At 39.3% G+C, this 24,350-nt stretch overlaps 2 protein-coding genes across 23 annotated transcripts in view; both read left to right on the top strand.

Annotated features, from left to right (window-relative positions):
* LOC122873309 (sorbin and SH3 domain-containing protein 2-like) overlaps window positions 1-8,340 on the top strand; it is a 62,934-nt gene extending 54,594 nt beyond the window's left edge. For 18 of the 22 annotated variants that reach the window (XM_044189869.1, XM_044189874.1, XM_044189870.1 and 15 more), the window contains 7 exons: window positions 35-163; window positions 524-718; window positions 3,308-3,793; window positions 4,493-4,573; window positions 4,946-4,983; window positions 5,293-5,399; window positions 6,560-8,340. In XM_044189869.1, the coding sequence (XP_044045804.1) occupies window positions 35-163; window positions 524-718; window positions 3,308-3,793; window positions 4,493-4,573; window positions 4,946-4,983; window positions 5,293-5,399; window positions 6,560-6,621 (1,098 nt within the window). In that variant the 3' untranslated portion in view covers window positions 6,622-8,340. Of the gene's footprint in view, window positions 1-34; window positions 164-523; window positions 719-1,412; window positions 1,863-3,307; window positions 3,794-4,492; window positions 4,574-4,945; window positions 4,984-5,292; window positions 5,400-6,559 lie in introns of those variants that run through there. The other 4 variants (XM_044189872.1, XM_044189878.1, XM_044189886.1 and 1 more) reach the window with 4 other exon arrangements.
* Window positions 8,341-10,869: 2,529 nt separating this feature from the next.
* On the top strand, window positions 10,870-23,756 carry LOC122873312 (PDZ and LIM domain protein 3-like). Its single transcript, XM_044189891.1, has 7 exons — window positions 10,870-11,046; window positions 17,042-17,193; window positions 18,306-18,390; window positions 18,487-18,674; window positions 20,134-20,261; window positions 22,283-22,394; window positions 23,276-23,756. Exons 1-7 carry the CDS (start codon window positions 10,954-10,956, stop codon window positions 23,463-23,465), a joined length of 948 nt encoding a protein of 315 aa, XP_044045826.1. The 5' UTR covers window positions 10,870-10,953; the 3' UTR covers window positions 23,466-23,756.
* Window positions 23,757-24,350: the final 594 nt, after the last annotated feature.

The following is a 24,350-nucleotide window of genomic DNA, read 5'->3' as shown; positions in this document are numbered from 1 at the left end:
ACACACATTTACATAAATGCACAAACATAAACAGAAGGTGCCGTCCTCAGAGAAGCAGCAGCCGATTCGTCCTCCTCCGCCAGCACATGTCAGAGAGATCGGAGAGGCAGTAGCCCGCTACAACTTCAATGCTGATACTAATGTGGAGCTATCGCTCAGAAAGGTAGCCTATTTATTGTGTGTGTGTAAATGAATAGCTGCAACAGTGTAATATGTTTATAATGGTTTATTATTAATTATGGGGTGAAACATTTCTTGAGGAAGTATACTGTTTTGAGTTTGAGTTTGAATTTTTTCAAATTATAGACAAATAAGTAATCATCCAGATGTAGTTAAAATATGAAAATCATCAGTTTCTACAAACAAAACCATTCGCCAGTAGCCATTCAACTAATTTAATGATTTTGAAGATGCTATGTTCCCATAAAAAATTCTACACAGCTGCTCTTCTGTTCATTACAACAGTGCTGTATTGCAGTTAAAACTCGTGTATATTTTGGGTGTGTTGTGTGTGTGTGTGTAGGGTGAGAGAGTAATTGTGATAAGGCAGGTGGACCAGAACTGGTATGAGGGGAAGATCCCAGACACAACCAAACAGGGCATCTTTCCTGTGTCATACGTTGACATCATCAAGCGTTCCCCATCCAAGAGCACCACCCACCACATAGACCCACATGGTTACCCTGGTAACAGGACACCAAGCTCTACACCCATCAAGGTAGGGTATCAATACAACATTATGACAATAGAATACAATAAACCAATACAGTAGAGTTACAAATTTTCTAACTGGCAGTTTGTTTTAAATTTAAAACAATAAATAACTTTGAGCTGCTTTATAAATGAATTGATTGATTGATTTATGATTTTGGGGTATTTATGTTTGTGAACAAAAGTGTTGGTTATTAACCAAAAAAAATAAAAAAGAAAAAGTAAAAAAAATTCCAGGTTGTATTTGCATTGTACCTCCCTCGCCGTCCACCATTGAGTCTGGTTCTGTCCAAGGTTTCTTGCCACTGTCGCCAAATGCTTGCTCATGGTGGGATTTGTTGGGTCTCTGTAATTAATATTATAAAGAGTACGGTTTAGACCTGCTCTGTAGGAAAAGTGCAATGAGATAACTTCTGTTATGAATCGGCACTATATATATAAAATTGAATTGAATTGAACCAACATCACAAATGTCAACAAACATTTTACATCCTCAAAAAGTAACATATTGTAATTATGTGTGAATATATTTAAATAAATAAGTAAATACATCATCTGCGTAAGGGAGTAAACACAGCTTTTAAGCTCTGTTTAGCCCTCAAATGACATAAAACACACACACACACAAAACACACACTGTACTCTCTGTTCAAGTTTTATAAATTACACTGTTCTTTCTTTTTCACTTTACCTTCATGGAGCCTTTCTACCATCTACCTCCATCCTCCACTACTCATGACCTCCCCTTTCCTCACCTCTCATTGAGAATGCCTGACCTGCAAGTTATCACCAATGAGTGGCTGTCCCTCACATTGGACCCATCAGCGTCCACTCCTGCTCGCTCCCTCACGACCACCCCTGTACCGCCCACACCACCCCCTCTCCCCACTGACCTTGCACCTCTCCTAAAGGCTCAGGAGCCTAAGGTACACTCACCTGCGCTGTCACAAAGGGGCTTCGCTTTGCCGCCCCAGACATTTTCCAGAACTCCTCCTTTTAAAGATGGGAGACTCATTTTAGGTCACACCCCAGCTGCCATGCCTTTCTCCCAACCTCCTCCTCCCACTCCCCCTCCCCCTCCCTTCCTCATTCCTCGTTTACCTCTTCACTGCCTGACTCTTCACTGCGACACAACAGTGGCAAAGGAATAGCCCAAACTTTACACATTTCTAAGCCAGAGGTTTTGTCCTGCACAGTGCCAGAGCCAATAAAATCACCCACACAAGTTCCTCTGTGGCACAAGTCAAATATGCAAGTAAACAATAGCAGTAAAATCCCTGATGTCAAGCTGCAAGTTAAAGACCCGTATGATGAGCTGTTGTCCATGATTCTGGATGGTTGTACCAGTACAGACAGTGCTGACTTTTCAAGATTGTCTCCGGTAGATTCCCCACCAGCTACGCTAACCGATGAATCCCAGAGCAGGTTTCAGCTAAGAGCAGAAGAATCCCATCAGCCAGCAGTGAAACCCCCAGCAGTCACTCCAGCCAGCGACTCTGCAGACAGCGTTCAGTTAGAGGTGCAGTTTCACAAGCCGGTGACGATGGAGCCACTTTCCATCACTTGGAGAGAGCAGTCAAAAACTCTGAATGAGCAACCAGTAGAGTCTCAGAGACTACCATCGGTGAAAGGAAGGGGATGTACTGAGTTGTTCATTGAGGAAGAGGATGAAGCTAGAGAGGACAAAGAGGAGGACATTAAAGGTTTTAATGAGAGACTCAGTCCACAGGTAGAGCATGGTGTGAGCTGCATCTGTTGAGTTTGGAAACACTACAGGGCCCTGGAATGGAGATGGAGGGAATATATATATATATATATATATATATATATATATATACTATATATTTCTATTTCTGTCTTGGAAAAAATAGATCTACTTAATAACTGTTGAATTCCATTTAGTTGCTTCAGTTTCAGGGTCCTAGTATTTGCATTCTGGCTCGCTGTCACACTGGCTTATTGGGACACTTGAACACAATGGAGCCATCAATAATGTTATGTTATTAGAAATTGTTATTAATAACATCTCTGCTTTTCCTACTGTGACAAGTCAAAATGTCTGCTGTGAAAAAGGCCTATTGTTGGAATTTTTGAGGGTGCTATATAGTGGGAAAATTTAGTGCACTACATAGTAAATAGGGAGTGATCTCGAATACAGCCAGTGTGAGGATAAAGTATTGTACATGTGAGGAGGAGAATTTTTTGACATATCATTTGTGCATTAACAATCAAAGATGAATTATGCGTGGACGCTCAAGTATTAAAATATTACTATTGTACAGCATGCTGCTTTTGGCAGCCTTTAGTTCTTTTCTTACACAGTTGTCTGATCAGTTAACTTTTGTTGTGATCACTTTTTTTGATTGTTTTTGAAGGATTTATGCTGGAAAGTCATTGTTTTCTTAGAATAAGACTCAAAAGTACGTCTTTTTTTATAATCATCCATGTAGAATATTTTCCTCCATGTCCCTTCCAAGGCTTCGTAAAATAGACATGTTTTGCCAAAAAAATTGGATTAAAAGATTTCTTAAGTTCCTCAGCATTTAGCTTTTGTGATTCAGCTTCATAACTGATTTGTGTGTCATTACCTCCATAGGCTGATGTCTCTCCTTCCACTCTGACACAGCTTCCTGACCCCGGCCTCCCCTCACACTCCATACCACCACCTCTGACCTCCTTATATCCCTCTTCTTCTTCTTCTACTTCTTCTTTCACTCCGTCTTCACCTTCTTTCTCCCGGTCACAACAGCAGGATCGTAACACCATCCCTCCCCCCCTCTCCCCTCGGCCCCCATCCCTTCCTCACCTCATGACATCACCACCTCCAGTCTCTCCCTCGCCGCCTGTCTCACCACCTCCCCTCCACTCCTCTCACCCCTCTCCAAACATTACCTCACAGCGCTCTGTCTCTCACCCCTCAAGCTCTCCCTGTCTTTCTCATCCGGTCACATCCTGCCCCGACTCAGAATCGTCTATTCCCCTTCCCGCCCTGTCTCCCCCGAAACCCGCCTCTCCTCCCCTCGCCACTCCACGCTCTTCCCCCACTGTTCCCCATGCAGGATGTAGGTCTCCCAAGGTGAAGGTAAAGCTGGAATGTGGAGACGATGTCGTTAATTTAGATCATGTTTGTAATGCCAAGGATTCATGTGATAATACCCTCCTCTAATTTTTGTGTCATTGACATTAGTGGAGCTGAGACTATGGTTGACGTCAACTAATCAATTGACAGAAAATTAAAGGACATTTTAATTAATCATTTATGCTATTTATGCAGGAAAAATGCCATGACAATTTGATTTTTTTTTTCCTCTGTTTTACATCATTGTAAATTGGACTGTTAGTTGGACAAAAATACAATTTGAAGATGTCACCTTGGGCTCTGGTATATTGTGATGGGCATTTTTCGCTATTTTCTTACTTTTTATAGACTAAACGATTAATCAACAGATTAACAGATATGTAAAATAATCGTTTGTTGCAGCTGTAGCTGAGACTACTTCGTCATTTGTACGCTAACATACGTACATTGTACACTATCATGTAAGTGCTATAGTGATGATTTATGGACAGCAGAGAACATTCTTGAATTAGTGTGTTGCTCGTGTTGGGTTGTACTGTGGTGTGTTTAGGATTCAAATTGGCATCCGCATGTTGATGGATGATTTTTTACAGCATGTTTGTAGGCTTTGTGCTTGTGTGTTCAGCTCATAGTGAAGGCTGCTGACTCAGTTACTGTACTAAGATTATCAGTGTGTTGCTTCTGGTCTTTCTGCCTATTAAGCAGGATCCAGTTGTTGGTGGTAAACCTCCTCGTAGCCCCATCTTGTCCCGGAGGTCCTATCTGTCCATTAGAGGTCGAAGGGTAGGGGGGCATGTCTTCATTCACCCATGCTCTGACTGTACTCTTGTCTCTGTGCAGGAAGGAAATCTTTAGAAATAACCATATCATTCATGACTGATCACAAGTTCTATAGCATGCATACTTGTAATTTCCCCTTTAGCAAAGGAGAAATTGTAGTATTTCTGCTGATTTTAGGAGTGTTTGGGTGGTTTGTCTATTCATTTTTTTTTTTTCATCGTTTTCAAAGGAATTGGTCACAGCTCTGGGTATTATTTTCGTCTTAAGCGACTTTATACAAGTCTTTCTTTCAACATCCTCAAACCCTAAACAAAAGCCTCATGAATACTACGTTTTGATTTCCTGTCTGTCTGTCTGTTTCTGTCTTTCTCACAGCGTTTAGTACAGGATACACTCCATGGTGGAGGAGACCCGTAAGTGATGTTTGTTATTATTCCACTGATTTGCTGTTAGAAAGAAAAGAAGATCTCTTTGTGCTAAATCGTGAGCTTAGCAAGGTATACAATATGTGTGCAGTAATTAATATTACCAAGTCTAACTTCAAATGTTATATTCGCTTTATTGCAATAACATTTAAACACAAACAGATAAGGAAAATACTGGATAAAGGAGAAAAAAAGCAATGGTGATCATATCATACACATAACAGAAAAAGTAACGTAACTGTTCAGTATTGTTACTGCAGCATGGGTGTCAGTTCACCATCAGTTTTTCTAACACAGGTACCAGGCTGTGTACAACTACGTGCCTCGCAACGAGGACGAGCTGGAGCTGAAGGAGGGCGACATTGTAGATGTGATGGAGAAATGTGATGATGGCTGGTTTGTTGGTAAGAAGAGGGAATACAGGGTTGTTCTTGTCGATTAGAAACATATTTTAGTTGATGTATCTCTTAAAAACATTATCTACATTGTGTTACTGTTCAGCAGTACAACAGAGAGCAGGCAAATGAATAATTCAGGTTCAGTGTCTCCTCTATAGACACTGGCACACCTCCTAAAAATTGAGTCAATAAAAGAATAAACAAATATGTATGAGAGTGAGTTACATTTTACTGTACATCCATGAGGTATAATTAGATCAGAAAGAATCAGAATCGCTCTTATTGGTCAAGGATGTTGCCACATACAAATAGTTTGTAGCTCTCAATATGCTTACACACTGTGCTGAAAACAAATGTTCAGGACATACAGGTTCCCCAGAACCTGTCTATACAATTGACATGCAGCTAAACAAAGATAAGGAAACATAAATATATAGCCAGTGGGAAAATGTACTTAAACTCTGCATAAATGTATAAGGTACTTTACTTAAGTATTGTCATTTTGTGCTTCATTTACGCACTCCCAGTTTATTAGGTACACCTAGCTAAAACTAATGCAGTCAAATACAACAGTCATTCAATAATTGTTGAACTGTATTGCATTATACAGAGAGGTGTTTACCCTCATTGATATAAATGGAGTAGACAAAGTCATAGAAACACCTCTCTGTATAATGCAATACAATTCAGGATCTGAATACTTCTTCCACCATTGTATATACCTGTTACACAGGCAAGTAGGTATGATACTAGATACATATATCTTAGATGATTACATAGATGCTCGAACTATTTATACAGGGTTTGTGGTCTGGTTGGCACTGTGGTGTAGAGGTACTCTGCAAATATCAACAAACTGAGACCACTAGATGGCACTGTGAGCCCACCACATATTTATAACATGACTATTGAAGAAGTCCGCATTATCCTGCACAGCTGAGCACAGTTTAAGTCTGATAGCCCTGAGAATCTGTTTGCCATGTTAATCTTTGCATTCTTTTGCAAAAAACGTTGCCCTCTAAAGATGTTTTCGTGTGTTTCAGATTGAGTTTGATCTCCAGGTTTGGCTGATTTCCGGGCTGCAGTGAGCTGGAACAATATTAGTGACAGCTACTGCCAAGTTTCAAGCACTGACAATCTCATTTTATTGCTCTTTGTTTTTGAAGGGACCTCTCGGAGGAGCAAGTTGTTTGGAACCTTCCCAGGAAACTACGTGAAGCAGCTATAATGATGATTCCAGGCTCCCCCTGGCCCCGCCCCTTTCTCTGACACGTTCTTTGCCCTCAGCACAGCACCCGCAGGACACCACCACTGGTCCCCCAAGACCTGTTGCACATTTATGTGTTTGCGTGTATGTGTGGCTTGTCAGCTTCACACACACAGAACATTTAGCTCTAACTAGCCATCTTTAATGGAAGACTTCTAGAAAATAATGTTTTTTTAATTTTTTTATCCTTATTTTTCTATCATGGAGAACCCAAACTTTGTGCTCCAGTCCAGTGACCTTTAACTTTTGACAGTGACGGAAGGATATTGAAGGAACTTTGCAAACACTCAATGAAAGAAAACCGCAGGGCACCGCAGTGACGCTTTTCTTTCTGTCAAAGGGCAGTAAGATCACCACAATCACCTTTTTTATTTTTCTGCAGTATCTCACATTTTAAAACACTTGTTACATTTCATTTCAGTGTTCAATTACAAATATCCCCAAAGACATTCAGTGCAGAAAGTGTTGTAAAACAGTATTCTGTCAGCAGGTCTGTTGTATACGAACTGTGTTGAAGGGTTTGCGGCCATGCAGCTGATATTTCAGGTAAAAGGATGTTACTTCCCACTGTTACATGTGATAAAGATGTGCACGTATTAATGTTATGTGTTACCTAAGGTATTGATTGGTTGATAAGAATTTGGGGATATCTTTGTCCTGAAACACTATCATTAATTATTATTAAGCAATTGTTTCAAAAAGAGGAAGTGGGAGGAATATAATTGACACTATTAGACTTGCTGTCTAAACCTAATACATATACAATAGTTTTAAAGTATAAGATTAGAAAACACAAAAATAATTTCAACTTGTTGGTTCTTCACCTTCACAATAGGATTGATGCACTTTAACGAAACTTTAACACAATTTTCGTGTTTTTTGTTTTATCTCAAATTTCAATTTCAGATTTTACACACTACAGGTTAATCCTACTGTGGGACTTTGGGGTGTGTCGGTCATGTTTGAAAAGTGTATGCAAGAAGGTTACCAACCTTTTAGGTATTATATTTATTAGAGGCCAAGTGCTGGTCAAACTGTTGTAAAATGATTTCAGAAAGGATGGAACAACAAGTTGCTTTATTAACATCTTTCAACAGCAGAAAACCAACATTTGAAGGATTGTTATTTAATTGTCAAATAAAGTATCGTTGTCCAGATAGGTGCTGAGTGACAAATAACACAGTAGTTCATTGGCTATAATTATGCAAGGTGTCATGATGTTTTATGTTGAATTATTTAAGTCAGATGCTGGAAGAAGCATTTTATCGAAAACTTAAGTCGTAACTGTAGTTTTTCCACTAGACTTTGGTGGCATCTTTTAACCCTGTTGTCAGTGAGTGGGTCACTGTTTCATGTAGTTATATACTATTAGGAATTATTGGCAATTTCCAATTTACCTTGTCATGCTCAGTGAATATAATTTATGTTTTGTTTTTCTCATTTTACGTGTTTCACAGTTGATGGACACTGACGACAAAACAATTGTTAAAGCACCTTAAGATATATTTTGTTTTATCATTCACACATCATACGTCACCCCCTGTCGTCCACTATTTCAGCTGGTGTGAGAACACTTTTGTGTGTGTGTCTGTGGTGTTTTTGTAAGCCTTTTGTATGAGAGCTGTAAAATGTCCAACATCCACTTGCTTTATAAAGTCAGCTTTTTCTCACCCACCATCACATTTGGTTTCCTCTCCTTCTTTCCTCACATTCTTCATCAGTGGTGCTAATTTCCACTTTTTCAGTTATTATTGTAGCCAGGCATGTAGGCCTTTTGTTATTTGTTGTTTTAAGAGCCAGTGATTTCAACGGAAGTTACTGTAGGTAGAGTGAGTAGAGTTGGTGATTGCTGCCTTACATCCAACTCACTAATTTAATAGCCATGTATATGTAAACCTCTTCTGTGATGCAAAAAATTCATTTATGCATATATATAGTCTAGAATACGTCAGGAAAGTATATGGAAGTGTGCACAGAACATGATCACAAACTCTAAAGTGTTGAAACGTACAGTAAACCTCTAGTCTGCCTTTGTTACAACATTAGGAACAGATTAGGATTGAAGATATGAGTTTGACTCCTGATATGTTTATACATGTAATAAAAATGTAAATCTTATATGTTAGTCATGTTAATATCAAATTCAGTGCACACTCTTGGACCTAAGTATTTCTACAATATCTTAGCATTTGTTGGATGATTTTATGGGGCTGTATTGCTAATAAAATCCATCTGGTAGATGAAATATTTCCAATTATTTTGTCCTTTCAGCTTAACATAAAAGACTTTGTTGATGACTAAGGTGACAGGATACACATTCATGTGCTCTCTATTTCACACAATTCCACATATCGACAGTTGGTGGCGGTAATTTGCAGTAAAAGGCAAGAATGTGCTAATTCAAGAGAAGATGTTTCAAAACATTAAGAGAAAGGCTTTGCAAATGTTTTATGACATAGTAAATGCACAATGCTTTTCGTGAGAAATGTTGAATAGAACAGTTGGATTACAATGAAAACTCCACAGAGACACATTGTATCTTTATAAAAAAAAAAGTCTAATTTATGAAGTTTGACAAATGGTAAAACTTAAATAGCAACCTGACAACAGCTGAAAATCTTGGTATTGCTGACCTCCAGTGGGCTGAAGGAGAAGGCTGGTGATATGTATATTTCTTATGTCCACAAATCTCATGAAAAGACCAAAACCAACTGTTCATTAGTCCATCTCTCAGTACTTCATGATTCCCTCTCTGTTGTACTCCACACCAAACCCATTTCATCCTATTGAAACAGGTCACAGATATATAGTTTCTTTTTTAGTAATTTTCTAAACAGCTGGGCACTGTAGTTTTAAACAATGTTACTCAAACAAGAGTAAATAGTGTATTTGTTAGGGACTATTTTTTAGTCAAATAAACTACAGTGCCCATGTTCATGGTAATGAAGGAACATATCATAAAAGTTACATAGGTCACTTTTAATGTAATGTTTTACAGGTTTAGCAAGGAAAGCATATATAGGGGGGCAGTACATATCATGTACTGGCTTAGATACTGGATATGTATACTATATATGCTCAATGAGTGTAAGAATAGGGAAACCTAATGCAGGCAGGCTCTTACATGTCTGTCCAGAGAGAGAGAAATTTTGTAGTATGAATGCTCCATCATCAACTTCCCTTATTTGTCAGGGAGTTACATTGTCATGGCAACTGCAGAAACAAACTATGAATCTGGTCCACTTTGAAATACTTGCATGGAATAAGATTTTCAGCGCTCTACGCAGATGATGGATTTTGTGGTGCGATTCTTAATTGGCTCAAATGTTTTAACTGGCGCTTTATTTATTTATTTACATGAGGGAAACATGCCCTACTCGGAGCAAAAGCCTATCAGTGCTGACATAGATTAACAAGCCTTACTCATGGTTTGTTGACAAAGTACTCTAGTAGCCGCAGAAAGTCTTTTTATAATTCTGGATATAATGCAGACATTAAGGACATGTGGAAACAAGAGAAAAGTGTCCTCAGCTGGCTGGAATAAAATGCTGTGATCATAAACAAAGAGCACAGAAAAGAAGTTTTTTGTAGCTAGAGAAAATCTTTTGAGAGATGAAAACAGACCCAGTTTCTGGTATAACCACAGAAAAAGAGATGATGTGTTGAACTGGATTGTTAACAAGCTCAGGGGTGAGAGCCTTGGGTCCCATCCAGATCAATAGTGGCTGGAATGTGCTTGTGGGACCTCCAGGGCCTCAGAGTGGAGCTGCGTCTCCAGACCAAATAAGGACAGGAGCAGCAAGACCCGTCAACCAGAGCGAGAGAAGGCTAGCCAGACTGTGAGCGGCCCAAGGATGAGAAGCAATGAGGGGGTGGGGGCTGGTTTACATCCTCACTCTGTCTACAAGTGTCCATATAGGTACAGACTGTGAGCCTAAACTGGATTTGAGTAGGACAACTGAAGTTTTGGTAGCACCTGATTTAAGAGGCAAAACATTGGCTTCTATTAGAAGAGAGAAGTAGTAAGAGAGAAAAGAAGAAATAAGAAAAAGTGCTCAACAGAAACCTGGCGAGCAAGTGCTGGTATAACAGTCTGGGAGCCAGTTCCCAAAATCGGACCAATTACTTCACTCCAGGGGTGGTGTCTGTCCATTCTCCTCCCCCTGCCCCCGCCCACATGGTTCAAAATCTCCATCACTTTGATATTCTTTTGCTCTTTAACTGTGTTCCCCACAGTGTGCAGTTTACTGTCTGCGCTGTTGTTATCTAACAGTGGGGAGACATTAAAGGGTCATGCCACTAAATGTCGTATTGGCCGGTCCGGCCCCCTGGGGGTTTCGCCTGGCAGGAGGAAAGGACTTCAGCCAGCCCCTGACCATCTCCAGGGTGAGTGAGTGAGCAATAGGATGTCTCTATTATATAAAAAGAAGAAAAGTGGTAGAGGATTCAGTTTTTAAAAAAAATATTTTCCTCTTAATAACTTGATCAAAACAAAACCTTTCCACAGCTTTTACCTTCTTTACTGTTGGTTGCGTCTAATTTGATGATCAAGGATTTGACAATGTTTTTACTGTTGTAACATCGGCCAAATGTCTAAAGTGCAAATGTGAATGGGCTTTAATCCTTTGGTGGTCCAGTCCAGAGGAGTCAGTGTTTGCGTTAGCGTCAACATTGTGTTTCCAGGAGGGTTCATTCTAGAAAGAGTCTGTCTGGACTCAGTGTGGTATGGGGTTTGCACCTGTGCCACAGCAAATGCAAGAGGCTTAGATACAAATAGCAGCTTACATTGTACTCTGACGTGCACACACTCACACACACACACATACACACACATACACATACAAATGTCTCACTGAGTGGATTTCAGAATGAAGAATTTAGGAGCACAGAGAGGTTCCAATATTATTCCTAAACAGTGCTGCAGAGTGTGTTAATCAATTCTGACTAAAACTGGCTGAAAAATATGGAAGAAAAGTAGAATCCACTTTATATGTTTGGACAAACTTGATTAAATCCTCCACACATTCAGGACATTCATGCTGATAGCCAAGTCAACACATAGATGACTGAATTTGTCAGTGATTGGAGAAGATGAGCACAGTGTTACTGTATATGCATCTATCATAACGGTGCAGCTGTTCAAAAGCTAGTAAACGTCAGCTTGAGGTCAACACGCAGCATGCAGCTTGTCAACACTGTAGACTGACATCACAGGCAGAGCTGGCAGATGACAGATTACATGTGTAAAACTAAACGTAACAGTAATAAAGGAAACTCACAGTTACCAAATTAAAGATACTTTGGAAGAACAAACGATTTATTAGACAGATACTTGGTTAAAAAGAAAAGGGCAAACAGTTTAGAAGGTCTTGGCTGCTGATTCACATTAGTGAATTAGAATTTATCTTTATCTGTTGATGAAAATGACAATTTCCTGGAACTAATATGGTATTTCCTGTTTATACAAAGTGCAGCCAAACAACTGAATGAACTGTTCAACATTTTGGGAAAGACATTTATTCACTTTTACTTGGCAAGAGTTAGATGAGAAGATCATTACCACTCCCATTTTTGTACAGTAAATATGTAGCTGGGGCTAGTGGCCGATTAGCCTAGCTTAGCACAACGACTGGAGTCAGTGAGCTTTAAAGGTGCTGGTAGGCGGATTTCGTTACTTTTGGACAGAGTCAGGCTGGGTGTTTCCACCTGTGTCAAGTCTTTATGCTAATCTAAGCTAAGAAAAAACAGCAAAGATGGAAGGAAAGAAAAGGGGAATAGATAAATAATTAGGGAAAAACAAAAAGTTGGTATATACAAAGAAATATATGACATACAGAAACATAAATACCATCATAAAACTATGACTTCAAAAGCAGTTCTTCAAACATTAAAAGAAAGGGTTTCCATTATAGTATAAAAGGGCTATATTTTCCTTTTTCATGCATTTTCTTCCTTTTCTCTCTCTCTGTGGAAATACCTTGTCATAATAATAAAGTCACTCTTCAGTTTCCCAGTTTGCAAATTTTTTTTTTCACCACTATGTAACACAAAAGTAAACATTTTGAATATGAACACTGGTGCCTTCATCAGCATTCAGACTTTATGCGCTATATCCCCGGTGTCACACAGGATCAGATCCAGTAATCCTGCTCTGTTGGGGTTATGTGTGTCTATATTTAGGGAAAGACCTCAGGAACTACTGACTAAAAGCATAGTTAAGTCTCCAAAACACTGGCTCTGTCCAATAACCTCACACCTGTTGTGTTAGTGAGCACTCAGTGGAACATATGAGAATGGTGATGAGAGAAGATTGGGAAGGATGAGGAAGGGGAGGAATGGAAGAGAGGGAGAGAGAGAGGAATCAGGGAGGATAAACGATATGTGAGGAGTAATACAAGAAGCAATGTGTTAAAATGTAAGAGAGAGGTGCATTAAAGAAAAGAATGCGACAAAGCTCTGACATACCTGACAAATTATCTCACCAACACATTCGCTCTCTATGAGACAAATTAAAGGAATTGTTGCTGCAGTGAACCTTAGGCTTTATTTAAGCACAAGTGAATCCAGTGTCTCCCTTCACTGCCATTTTTGGTCAGGAACGTCTTCCTCTTTATGACCCGCTGGTTGAGGAAAGTAAACACAAGTGATTATCATCTTTTTCTTCAGCAGACAGCATCCTTAAAGGGGCACTCTCACATCATGGGGCAAATTCACACATCAAGATCAGTTTACTTGATCATCCTGTCATGGGGAGTACTACTGAGACTGTGAAAACAGTTGTATAGGCTACTGTTTTCTGTGCCTCTGGGGAAGCGTTGTCAAATCTGAGAAAATAACCCTGGTGATGTCATCAGGGTTATCTAAGCTTGAGCGTGGAGACTACAAATATATAACAATAAGCATGCGTTAAAAACTTGGGGTGTTGATAGACAGGCATTTACCGGGCAGGGAGGGTCTAATGAAAGACATGATTGAGTTGCATTATGGGAAGCATGGGATCCAGCATTGTTGGAGCTTGACCCATACATGGGACCAAGTCTAACGTCAAGATATCTTAGCCTCTGCTGCATCAATTTGTTGGCAAGTTTCCCAATTTTAAACATGCATTATTTTTTGGGCACTTAGGGGCAGTGGACCAAGCTGTAAACACTATATTGACATTTTATGACATTTATAAAGTTGCAATGGCTAAGGGGTTAGCTAATTGTTGCCTATAGTCTCCACTTACTCCCGAGGGAAATATCTGGCTCTTTAGCAGCTAAATGCTCCACTATGTTCACAAGCTAGTCACTAACTTTGTCATGCTGCTGTTTGGTACTAGACACTTAGCATACTTTAGGTTTATCCCAGCTGAAAACGGTTGCCTGCTATGAGATGAGAGTGGTGAGAGTGAACCAAATACCTACCTAATTGCAGTAAAGTAAGTAAAGTTGCTGGCTGTGAAACCAAAACAATGAAAGATGCTAAAATGCTCTTCTAGAGCTGAGGGGAACAGCAAAGTCAGGTGATAATTCTCTGTGGGTTTGTCACTAAGAGCAACTGTCTTTGAACACATTCGAATTTGTTAATTTAAAAATATTGTTGAGTGCAGCATTAAAGGTTCTGTATACGAGATTTTGAACATTAATATAGCAGCAAACAACTATTTGCTATATTGCTTTTCTGTTCTTTGTTTTGGTAGCCTTTGTTTTGACCGTGTGTGCATGTTAGTGCATGTGAGTCCTTCGCTGTGAAACTGTTGGCTTTGAGGAGATATAACAACTGTCTTTTCTCATCTCACGCGATGAATGAAGGGTTTATTTCGACCAAACCAGAGCTGGTGATTGTTGGAACAGTGGAAAGACTAGCAAAGATGGTTTTGGTGAGTTCTGTTATATTTCTGGCCAGTTTGAATGAAGTGTGTTTTACGATGATCTGCGAGGTAAAATTATTTTCATTGTTTTTCTCAATGGAATGTGGTGGGCTGTAGCGGCTATTTGTTTTGGTCTGAGATCCTGGTGCTCTAGTGCAGCTTTAGTGAATATCACATACAGCTCCTTTAAGCAGATAAATATTAGATGGCTACAATACTCCTTTAAGTGACAAGGATTTCAAGTCACATCAGCAAACATTTTGGACCAGCCAGATTTGTTTCCCCAGTGCAGAGGCCTACTTTATGGATAGCTTATTACTGTAACTAGATTCTTTTTTTCCTTTTTTAATTCCTCACTTTCTTTACCTAATTTTTAAACTGTATTTATTTGCTTACAAAAAAGTACATAAACACGTATTAGTAAATTGTACTAAAGTATCTAAAGTAACAGTGTTTACAGGGAAGAATAGGAGAAATTTGTTTTGCTCTTGAGTAAAAAAACGTTTTCCTTCTTCAGTTTTGGGGATTTTCATGCTTGCAGATCAGTCAAAGAACGAAAAGGAGGAAGGAAAGACGGAAGACACAAGGATGTCAGGAAAAAGGAAAAGATGGTTGTAATTTAAACAAAAGCAAATGTTTGACATGACAACTGAGGTGTGTGGAAACAAAAGAATCCAATAAAAAGCATAGTTGTGCACAGATTCAGGTAACAGACATCAGAGCTGTAAAACATAGTCAGACAGCAGCACTCCAACAAATGCTCCACTGTAAATTACTGCTCCCTCTTTGGCAGCATGAGACATCCCCTCAGCACTTTCATCCACAGTTATTTATAGGCAGATGACCGAATTCAAGTTTCAATGTAACATCCCAGTGAAGCAAAGTTTCCTATGTCGCGTAATGCAATATGGCTGAGCATAGGTCATGGCCTGTGTAGTGTAAGTGGGAATGTTCAGTTGGGCTTGAAGCTGCCTCCTGAGGTATTCTCTGTGACCCTGATGACTTTCTGGGAATTCTTTTTAATCCTGATCACTTACTGGCCAGAAGAATACAGGTTCCATCCGGATGCTGTCATTTAGTGGGAAGCAGCGCATGTTTACTGTATCTCCATGACAAGGGACAGACAGTTTACACACATGCATACCAACCAGGGCAGTGGCGTTCCTTAACACAACCTTCCTGCTGCATCTCAGAGAGCAGTTAGTGTGCATGTGGTGAAAATTGTAGATTCAGATTACGAATGGCCTGAATCTTTTCTGTTATGAGTTTGACTGAATAGTCGGGCTGCTTAGTGGTCTTCTTAGTCTGTGTTTTGTCTTTTGCATGAGTATTTAGGCCGGGTGAGACTCAGAGAAAGAAAAATAATCTTGTGAAGCTGTGATCCCAGCAGGGGCACATGAACGGAGGGGCCTTGCAGTTGAGTTCTGTATTAAGAGATGAAGTGCCAGTGATGGAGAACAGACCAAGAAGGACAGAGGTTTTTTTTTCTGGCTGACCAAATTAGAAGACATTGCAATGGGATTCATTCTGATGTGGAATAACGAACTAACAAACTAAAAGAACAATTTTCTGGCAACCAGTAAATAACATTTTAAAGAGGTTTTTGAAACCAAGATTGAATGCTGCAAAGTTACAGCAATGTTTGGATTAACCTGAAACATATTTGACTCAATCAAACCATGAGTATTAGCACCTTTTCTACCCTTATTGCTTATTGCTTTTACTATTTAAATGGGAAGCTATGAACCTTTTTAAAATGCTCAGACTTATTAAGTTGTAAGCAAACATTATAATTTTTGTTTGTTTATTGTACTGCAAACTATAACCAAAATGTAACTACTATGAAATAACTTTAATAGGAAAAACAAAACAAATATAGGCAATAGCGTATTTCCCTTCACCTCTCCTAATGTGCTAAACCTTTTCTGCCCCATGAGCCTGTTTTTAGGTCCCAAACTTCTCATGACCCCCAGCAATCAGAGATGTCAGTTGAAGTTGAGCAAAGCATATTTTTGTTTGTGGTTGGAACTCAAAAGTAATCATATAGAAAATATTTATTAATGGATTTATTTTTCAAGGGATTAAACTGATATTAATATTCAGTAATGTAGGGGGAAGGGGGGTTGGAACTGGCTTCTCTGCTCTCTTTCTGTTCCTTCTTTTGTTGAAATCATCAGTCCCTCTGCTTTCTCATTAAACAAGTGGGTGATAAATTAGCAAAGGAATCGAAATGAAGTGTCTTCGTTGAACCACCATGAGCTTCCAAAATAGCTTTAGTCTGTGAAACTCTACTGGAGGGAATACATGTCATTCTTCCAAAATAGATTCCCTCAGTTGGTGTTTTGATAATGATGGTGGACAGCACTCACACACAAATCTCCCATGGGAGGTTGAGATCTGATGCGCATAATACTCATCGACCAGTGACCATTCGTGCCCTTGTGGAAGCATTTGCATTTGTTATGTTTCTCCACTTGTGTTTTTACATTCCTCTCCCCATTATTTATTCCTTCTTCTGCTCCCTTCTAGATCACTCCTGGCAGTAAGGCCTCCATAGCCAACTTATGTCCTGGTGATGTCATCCTGGCCATCGAGGGAGTCCCAGCCACAGACATGCTGCACTGTGAAGCCCAGAACAAGATAAAAGAGTCTACCAATCAGCTCCGGCTTACTGTTGAAAGGTAATGTGCAGAAAGAAAAAGCATGTGCACACACAGGTAGTGGACCCAGTAAAGGCAACGCCTGCACAGAATACTTAAATTGAATACATTAGCCTTGCAATAATTACTGCGTTTGTGAAGATTATATTGTTCCATGTTTGTGTTAGACAGCTGTTTTAAATTTAGTTTAAAGGCCATTGTTGTGGTATTATTGGATTACGTATTGTACTGTTGTTGCTTTTACTGTGTCCAGTAGGTCCATATTCAAGTGTCAATAAATGTGTCCCAATTCCATGATACATTGTGGTACTGTACAGCAGTGGTTCTCAACCTTTTTGGTCTGTTACCCTTTAAAACAAGGCCTTGTCTACTTGTGACCCCTAGTCACCAGTTGAATGTCAGTTGTCACCAAAGAGTGTTTTATGTATATACTTTTTGGAGGCTTGAAGAGGCAAAATTGTCCAGTAATTCACAAGAAATAAAAGGAAAAATTAACAGAATTCAGTGTGTCTGTTAATCATCTCACGACCCCTGAGATTTATCTTATGATCTCTTTAAGTGGGTGCCGACCTCCAGGTTCTGAACCATTGACATACAGTTTGAATGATGAATTTTCATACTGCTGTGTTGTACAGTTAGTATACAATAAATTGGTATACTTCACTGTTTTGTACTAACAGGATATAATACAAGATGTGTGCTGTCAGTCAAACTGCTGTTATAGAAAACTTTCTGAAGCTTTCCTACCACCATCTGAATTTAGTTTTAACCTTTTTCAGCTGTGAGCATGCTCTTACCTTTCTTTTGTGGATTGCATTATGGGACAATAGTATCCAACATCACATTCAAAAAGCAAGTGTATTTGCTATGGCTTATGACTTTGGTTTAATTTTGTCACTTTTTCAGTTTGGATACACTCGAAACCCACTTCAAAAAGTTAAAAAAGTAACCTATGGTATGACAGGAAAAGGCCAACATCATGTAAGCACCAGTTTAAACCCCAGTTTTGATGTTTTATAGGTTGGGATTAAAGACAACTCACACACACTCACAGACTCAAAAAAGAGTGATTCAACAGTCAGTTCATCAGTCATGTTGAGGTGACTTGACCAGGATCTGTTTTTAATTTCCAGGAATGAATCAAGACTCTGGTCACCACGTGTTGTGGACGAAGGAAGAGCTCACCCATACAAAGTCAACCTGGAAGCAGAACAGCAGGTTTGTAAGCGTGCGTGAGAAATGGATTCACGTTTATTAAAGCTTATGGCAGCCAACTGTCTCAATAACGACCTTGTTTCCCTTTCCTCCAAACAGGAATATAAACCTATTGGCACTGCTCACAACCGGAGAGCTCAGCCGTTTGTTGCGGCAGCGAATATTGATGACAAGCGTCAGGTGGTCAGTACAGCCTACAACACTCCTATAGGCCTCTACTCCTCAGGCAACATCAAGGACGCCATGGAGGGCCAGATCCGAGGCCTGGTTCATCAAAAACCTGAGAGGTGATGGTTCTCACTCTATCCACAGCTTAAACATGGCAGTCAGGTTCTTTTAAAGCCCTGCGCCATACAGCTGCTAACAGCATGTGAGTCATATGTACACTGATTATGCTATGCTATAATTATTTAAAAACTCACAATGTCCCAAAGCCAGACTTTCACATTGCTTGTTTTGTCTGACCGAAAAGTTCAAAACCCAATATATATTGAGTATATTACATTACATTGAGTCATATAAAACAGAGACAAGCAGTGAATCCTCACATTTTAGAAGCCATAAACAACACGTTGTTGGCATTTTTGCTTGACAAAAATAAAAATAATTTAATAATTAGAAAAATTGTTAGAATTAATTGACAAATAGCCTTTCCTCTGGCACCACCCTTAGGGCAAATGTTTTCCCCCACTAGCGGTAAGGATCTAAGAATAGCAAAGTGTCATTTTCATCCATCCCAGTTGTGTTTTCCGGTGTGTAATTATCATTACAGCCTCACAGGGTTTGTTCCCTTCATGATTTCTTTCTGCTTTGCTGTTGTTACATTTACTGTAGTCCACCTGCTCTTTACATGACATCACCTCCTGAATCACCAAGTAACTGACTTTGGTTTGTTTGAAGGTGTCGGCTGAGTATCTTAATTCGGCCACAGATGTGCTACAGTATGTTAGCCTTCGGCCTTCCCCTCTATTCATGTGGACTTCATTAGGCTGATATACCTGATATATGATGTGTCACACTAAGAATATATTACCACAGCCCACACGAATTCATCTTTCATAGTTTAACAACAACTTCTGAATAAGACATATATCACATTAAACCTAAGTCATGTTACCTGATACAATTTAGACTCACTCTGCATCACGTCTAGACTTTACATGGAAAAGTAGAGATGTAGATATCATTGTAATGTATTCATAACCACTATAACCAGCAGACTACATAAAATGATTATATAATAGACCATGATTATGAAAAAATCTCACAATATGCATGAAAAAGGGCATGCTGTAAAACTCAAAAGTAAGATTTTCATTAACCTCTTTCCTTTCGTGTTTTCCTCTATGTGGTCCAGCTCATGAATCTTCTTACTCATCCCACATTTAGCATCTAACCCTTTTTCTCCTTTTAAGGCTGACTCACCATGCTGTTCTTCAGTAATCTCCAGCTGGTTGTTCTCACCTGATCTGCTTCACTCAGTAACCACAAGTAAAAAAAAAAAAACTTTAAAAAAAACACTCAGGGCAACGCAGTTAAGATTGCAATGAATCGTTTCTGCCACTAGCTTGAAGGAATCCCTCTTAACAAACTGACTTTTGGTCTGGGAAAAAGAAGTTTAATTTGTCACAGTAATGTCGCGGACCAAAGCAGTGCTATGTCATAGATAGTGGAGTGTGCATTTGTGTTTGTATTCTGACCAGGTATTGCTCGTTATGCATGTGTGTGTCTGAATGTGCTGCTCAGCCCCAGGACTTTGACCAGCATTGAGGATTCTGACGTGTACCAGATGTTACAGAAAGACCAGGAGGAGCCCCAGGAGCCTCGGCAGTCTGGCTCATTCAAAGCCCTGCAGGAGTTTATTGACAGTGATGGTGAGCTCTTCTTCTTTCCTAGACAATTTCCTCCACAACACAAAAACATCTTACAGATTGAAATGATTACTGGTACTGAAAAATATTTGTACTTTTACTGACAGCCAAAAAAATGCACTGCCTCACAGCAGAAACACGTACAGATGTTTTAAAGGCCCTGAAAACATATTTTCTTGATCAGCTTTTTACTGAGTTATGGGGTTCTGCATGAACACACTATTTTCTGCCAAAGTTAGAATTTTCGTTATTCATTATATCACAAGAAAGATTTTGGTACTTTTTTTTTCCTCTTTGAGCTTCTCTCACTGGTTTGAAGTGGGCGGGGCTCCGTTGGAAAAAAGGTGATGTCACATAGACTTCTGTGCACCAATCAAGATTTAGCAACATTTGAATCAATCAGAATCTGATGACAGTTGCTGGGCTGTCAAAATTTGATCAAAGCACTCCAACACAGTCCTGATGAATGAAATTATCTGAACTTTTGAGAGTTAATTATAATAAATAATACCAAAAGATGTTTGTTTTTTTTACTTTGCTGCTTGTGTACTTATGACTAATGTTACAGAGAAATGCTTACGTTAAAGGGATAGTTCGGGTATTTTGAAGTGAGGTTGTATGAGGTACTATCATAGACAGTGTATTACCGACAGTAGACGGTAGTCAGCACGCCCCCAGTTTGGAGAAGGAGTCCGGGCAGGGAAGCAGAAAGGCACTGCTGTGGACAGGGTCAGCAGAAAAACGTGTTTTAGCCACATGATAAAGGCCCACCTCAAAAACATCTACATCAGTTTAAGTGTACGCTACATTAAGAATATTTTCACCGCTTTACCTTGCTGTCAGACAGCCTTTTTCTTTGGCACTAACCGTAAAACTTCCGTATTGCTACGCATAAGCCCAACTGCGCCATGCACTGTATTACACTGCAGATCAGCTGTTTGGATGAGAGTTACAGCAGCATAGCCCGGAACACAAACACAAACACGCACCATGTTTGAAATGTTTAGAAACGTGAAGTTTGATTTCAGTCTGATGTCGCAACTTTCTGACCCAAACAGCTGATCTGCGGCGTAATACACTGCGCGGTGCAGTTGGGTTGATGCGTATGAATATGTGTATTACGGTTAATGCCAAAGAAAAAGGCTGTCACAGCTAGGTAAAGCGGTGAAAATATTCTTAATGTAGGTACACGTTAACTGATAGGCCTACAAATTTTTTTGAGGTGGGTCTTTATGCAATACTACTGCAATTTTCTCTTCGTGAGATGCTTGTTTTTTGTTCAGGAATAGCCTATCATTGTTGCAGTTATGAAGGATTCAGTCCAGTTACATTACATTCTGGAGTGATTGGGGCTTGAGCACACGGTTGTAGTTAGAGCTATTTAATGAGTCTGTTGAAGACACTTTTCTCCAAAGCTACTTATATTTTTACCTCCCGTACACACATTGGGAACAATTTTGGGGTTCAGTGTCTTGCCCAAAGACACTTCGACATGACTTTTGGAGGATCCAGGGATTGAACCAACAACCCTAAGACCAACCTGCTGTAACTGCTATGTTCCAACTGTATTTACAGAACCACATTGCTCATTTGATGACCTAATAACCGTGACATTAACACTTATTCCAGTAAAATATATTTATTATGCTACAGGGAACAAAGATAGACTATACCAAGTGCATAACATTGGTATTTAAATAATTTATGCAATATTTTGACAATGTACTGTATGAGTAACCGGTCTCACAACATACACTGTTAAAGCTACACAATATGTCATTAAGCCACACACACGTGTTTCCCACACACAGTGCGTCATTACAAAAGTACTCCTCCATGTGTTTCCTGTATTCACTGAGTTGTAAAAATGTGTCCTGATTGATTTTAAGTCACTAAGTGTCATTCAGGATTCAAGCGGTTATAAGTACCCCTGCCTCATATCTCTTGAGCGTTTTTTTATGTGCTCCAATCATGTATAGGTACAGAGTTGTTTTGTTGAGTGGTTTTCTCTCCCATATGGGCAGGCACTCGTCCCATTGTGACCAGGACAGTAAAGGCCCCCACAACCAAACCAACTCCACCCACAGGAAACCTGCAGAAACTGCCCGTCTGCGACAAGTGTGGGAATGGGATTGTGTGAGTAAAAATCAAAACAAAAATCATCTGTGATTCACATTCAGAGCCTCTATGAATGAATACAAACAAAGGGTGGAGAACATTACAGGAACAATATAGCCCACTAAAGCAACACAACAAACTATAGCTTGTATAGAAATGAATTAACACCCCTTTAAATCCAGGTGTTTTTCAAGTAGCTAACTAATGTAAACGTTAATGTAACATAACATAAAAGTATTGTAACATAATTTTAATCACATATAATTATATGTGTTCACGATCATCTATACTCAGCCTGTCAACTATTAGTACATGTGTAGATAATAAATGGTTTATAACACACTGAAAACATTGTTCATGCGTGTAATCATGCTATTACATATCATGTGTCATTATATACATATATACATCTGTAGTTACAGATACTTCATAGGAGGAGTTATCATGGTTGACTAATGCAGTAATAATCACTTCAGAAGTGTCCTTATATTTGCTTACAACTAAATTAGAGTGTATTATAATGTGTAATAAACCATTTATTAGATGTTTATACACTGCTTATGAATGCTAGATAGGGGTATTAAAATGAAGAGTTAAAAGTCTTCTATGTAAGTAGCCAATTCAGTCTCTGTGCCTCATCATGTTTAATAAATCTGATAATTTTTTATCTCCCTATTTTTTATTTCCCTTATATTTGTATACTTAGAGTATATGGTCATGCACGTACTGTTCTACAAATGTGTAAACCTCACAACATTCGACTTAGCAAAAATAATTTCCTTTACTGTATAAAGATGCTGTAACTTTACTATTTAATAATTTTGATGGTTTACTTGACTTTCCACACATACACTATTCTTTGCTTTTCACATCTTCCTTTGTTGTCTTCTATGCTACAGCGGGACAGTGGTGAAAGCTCGAGACAAATATCGTCACCCTGGTTGCTTCGTGTGCTCCGACTGTGACGTCAATCTCAAACAGAAGGGCTATTTCTTTGTGGAGGGGCAGCTGTACTGTGAGACTCACGCTCGTGCTAGAATGAGACCACCGGAGGGACACGACCTCATCACAACTTTTCCTTCTGCATAGATTCCCCTCTTATGAGCACAGACACAAACACTCAGACACACATACAGATGCACATTGGCCAACACTCCTATGTCCTACATCTGATTCATGTGTTTATCTGCACTTTGATGTTGTCTGTGTGCAATAATATTTTAATAAGAATACGCTTTTCTCTCTGAACGTAACAGTTTGATGCAGCAGCAGTGACTACAAAGAAAACAGAGTGAGACTTGTCATTTTCATCAAGCCAGTTTGCTGCCATTTTCTCACAATTTGATGTCTTTCCAATAAAGACCTCTGTTCATACTGTAAGATGGCATCTTTATGTGAAGTCTTGACATGAAAAGTAACACCTGTTGGTATTAACAGAAATCAGCCTCCATATGGCAATGTGATGAGGAGAAAGCCAATGCCAAAAAAGCAGAATAACCCAGTGTAAGTATAGTATTAGCATGCAAATAGCCATAAAGGAAAAGGGAGAGGGATCAAATGTTTACAAGTGGATGTTCTATTTTTGGTTTTTGTCTCAACAACTGTTGGATGGATTACCATGAAATCTGGTACAGACATTCATACCCCCCTCCGGATGAATTGTAATAACTTTGGTGATCCCCTGACTTTTCATCTAGCGCCATCATGAGGTCAACATTTCAATTTGTCCATTACTTTGGTTTATGAAAAACTAATGACATTCACATCAGTCTCAACTGTAGTTTGTGCTTAGTGCTAATTAGAAAATGTTAGCATGTTAACACGCTAAACTCAGATGTTGAAAATGGTATATATTATAAACATCAGCATGATAGTGTTGTCATTGTGAGGAAGATAGCATGCTGATGCTAGCATTTAGCTCAAAGCACCGCTGTGCCTAATTACAACCTCACAGAGCAGCTAGCATCGTAGTCG

The sequence above is a fragment of the Siniperca chuatsi genome, linkage group LG3 (genome assembly GCF_020085105.1).
Source record: "Siniperca chuatsi isolate FFG_IHB_CAS linkage group LG3, ASM2008510v1, whole genome shotgun sequence".
In the NCBI taxonomy this organism is placed as follows: domain Eukaryota; kingdom Metazoa; phylum Chordata; class Actinopteri; order Centrarchiformes; family Sinipercidae; genus Siniperca; species Siniperca chuatsi.
The sequence above is the reverse complement of the archived record's forward strand: the minus strand, read 5'-3'. Positions and strand labels throughout refer to the sequence as shown.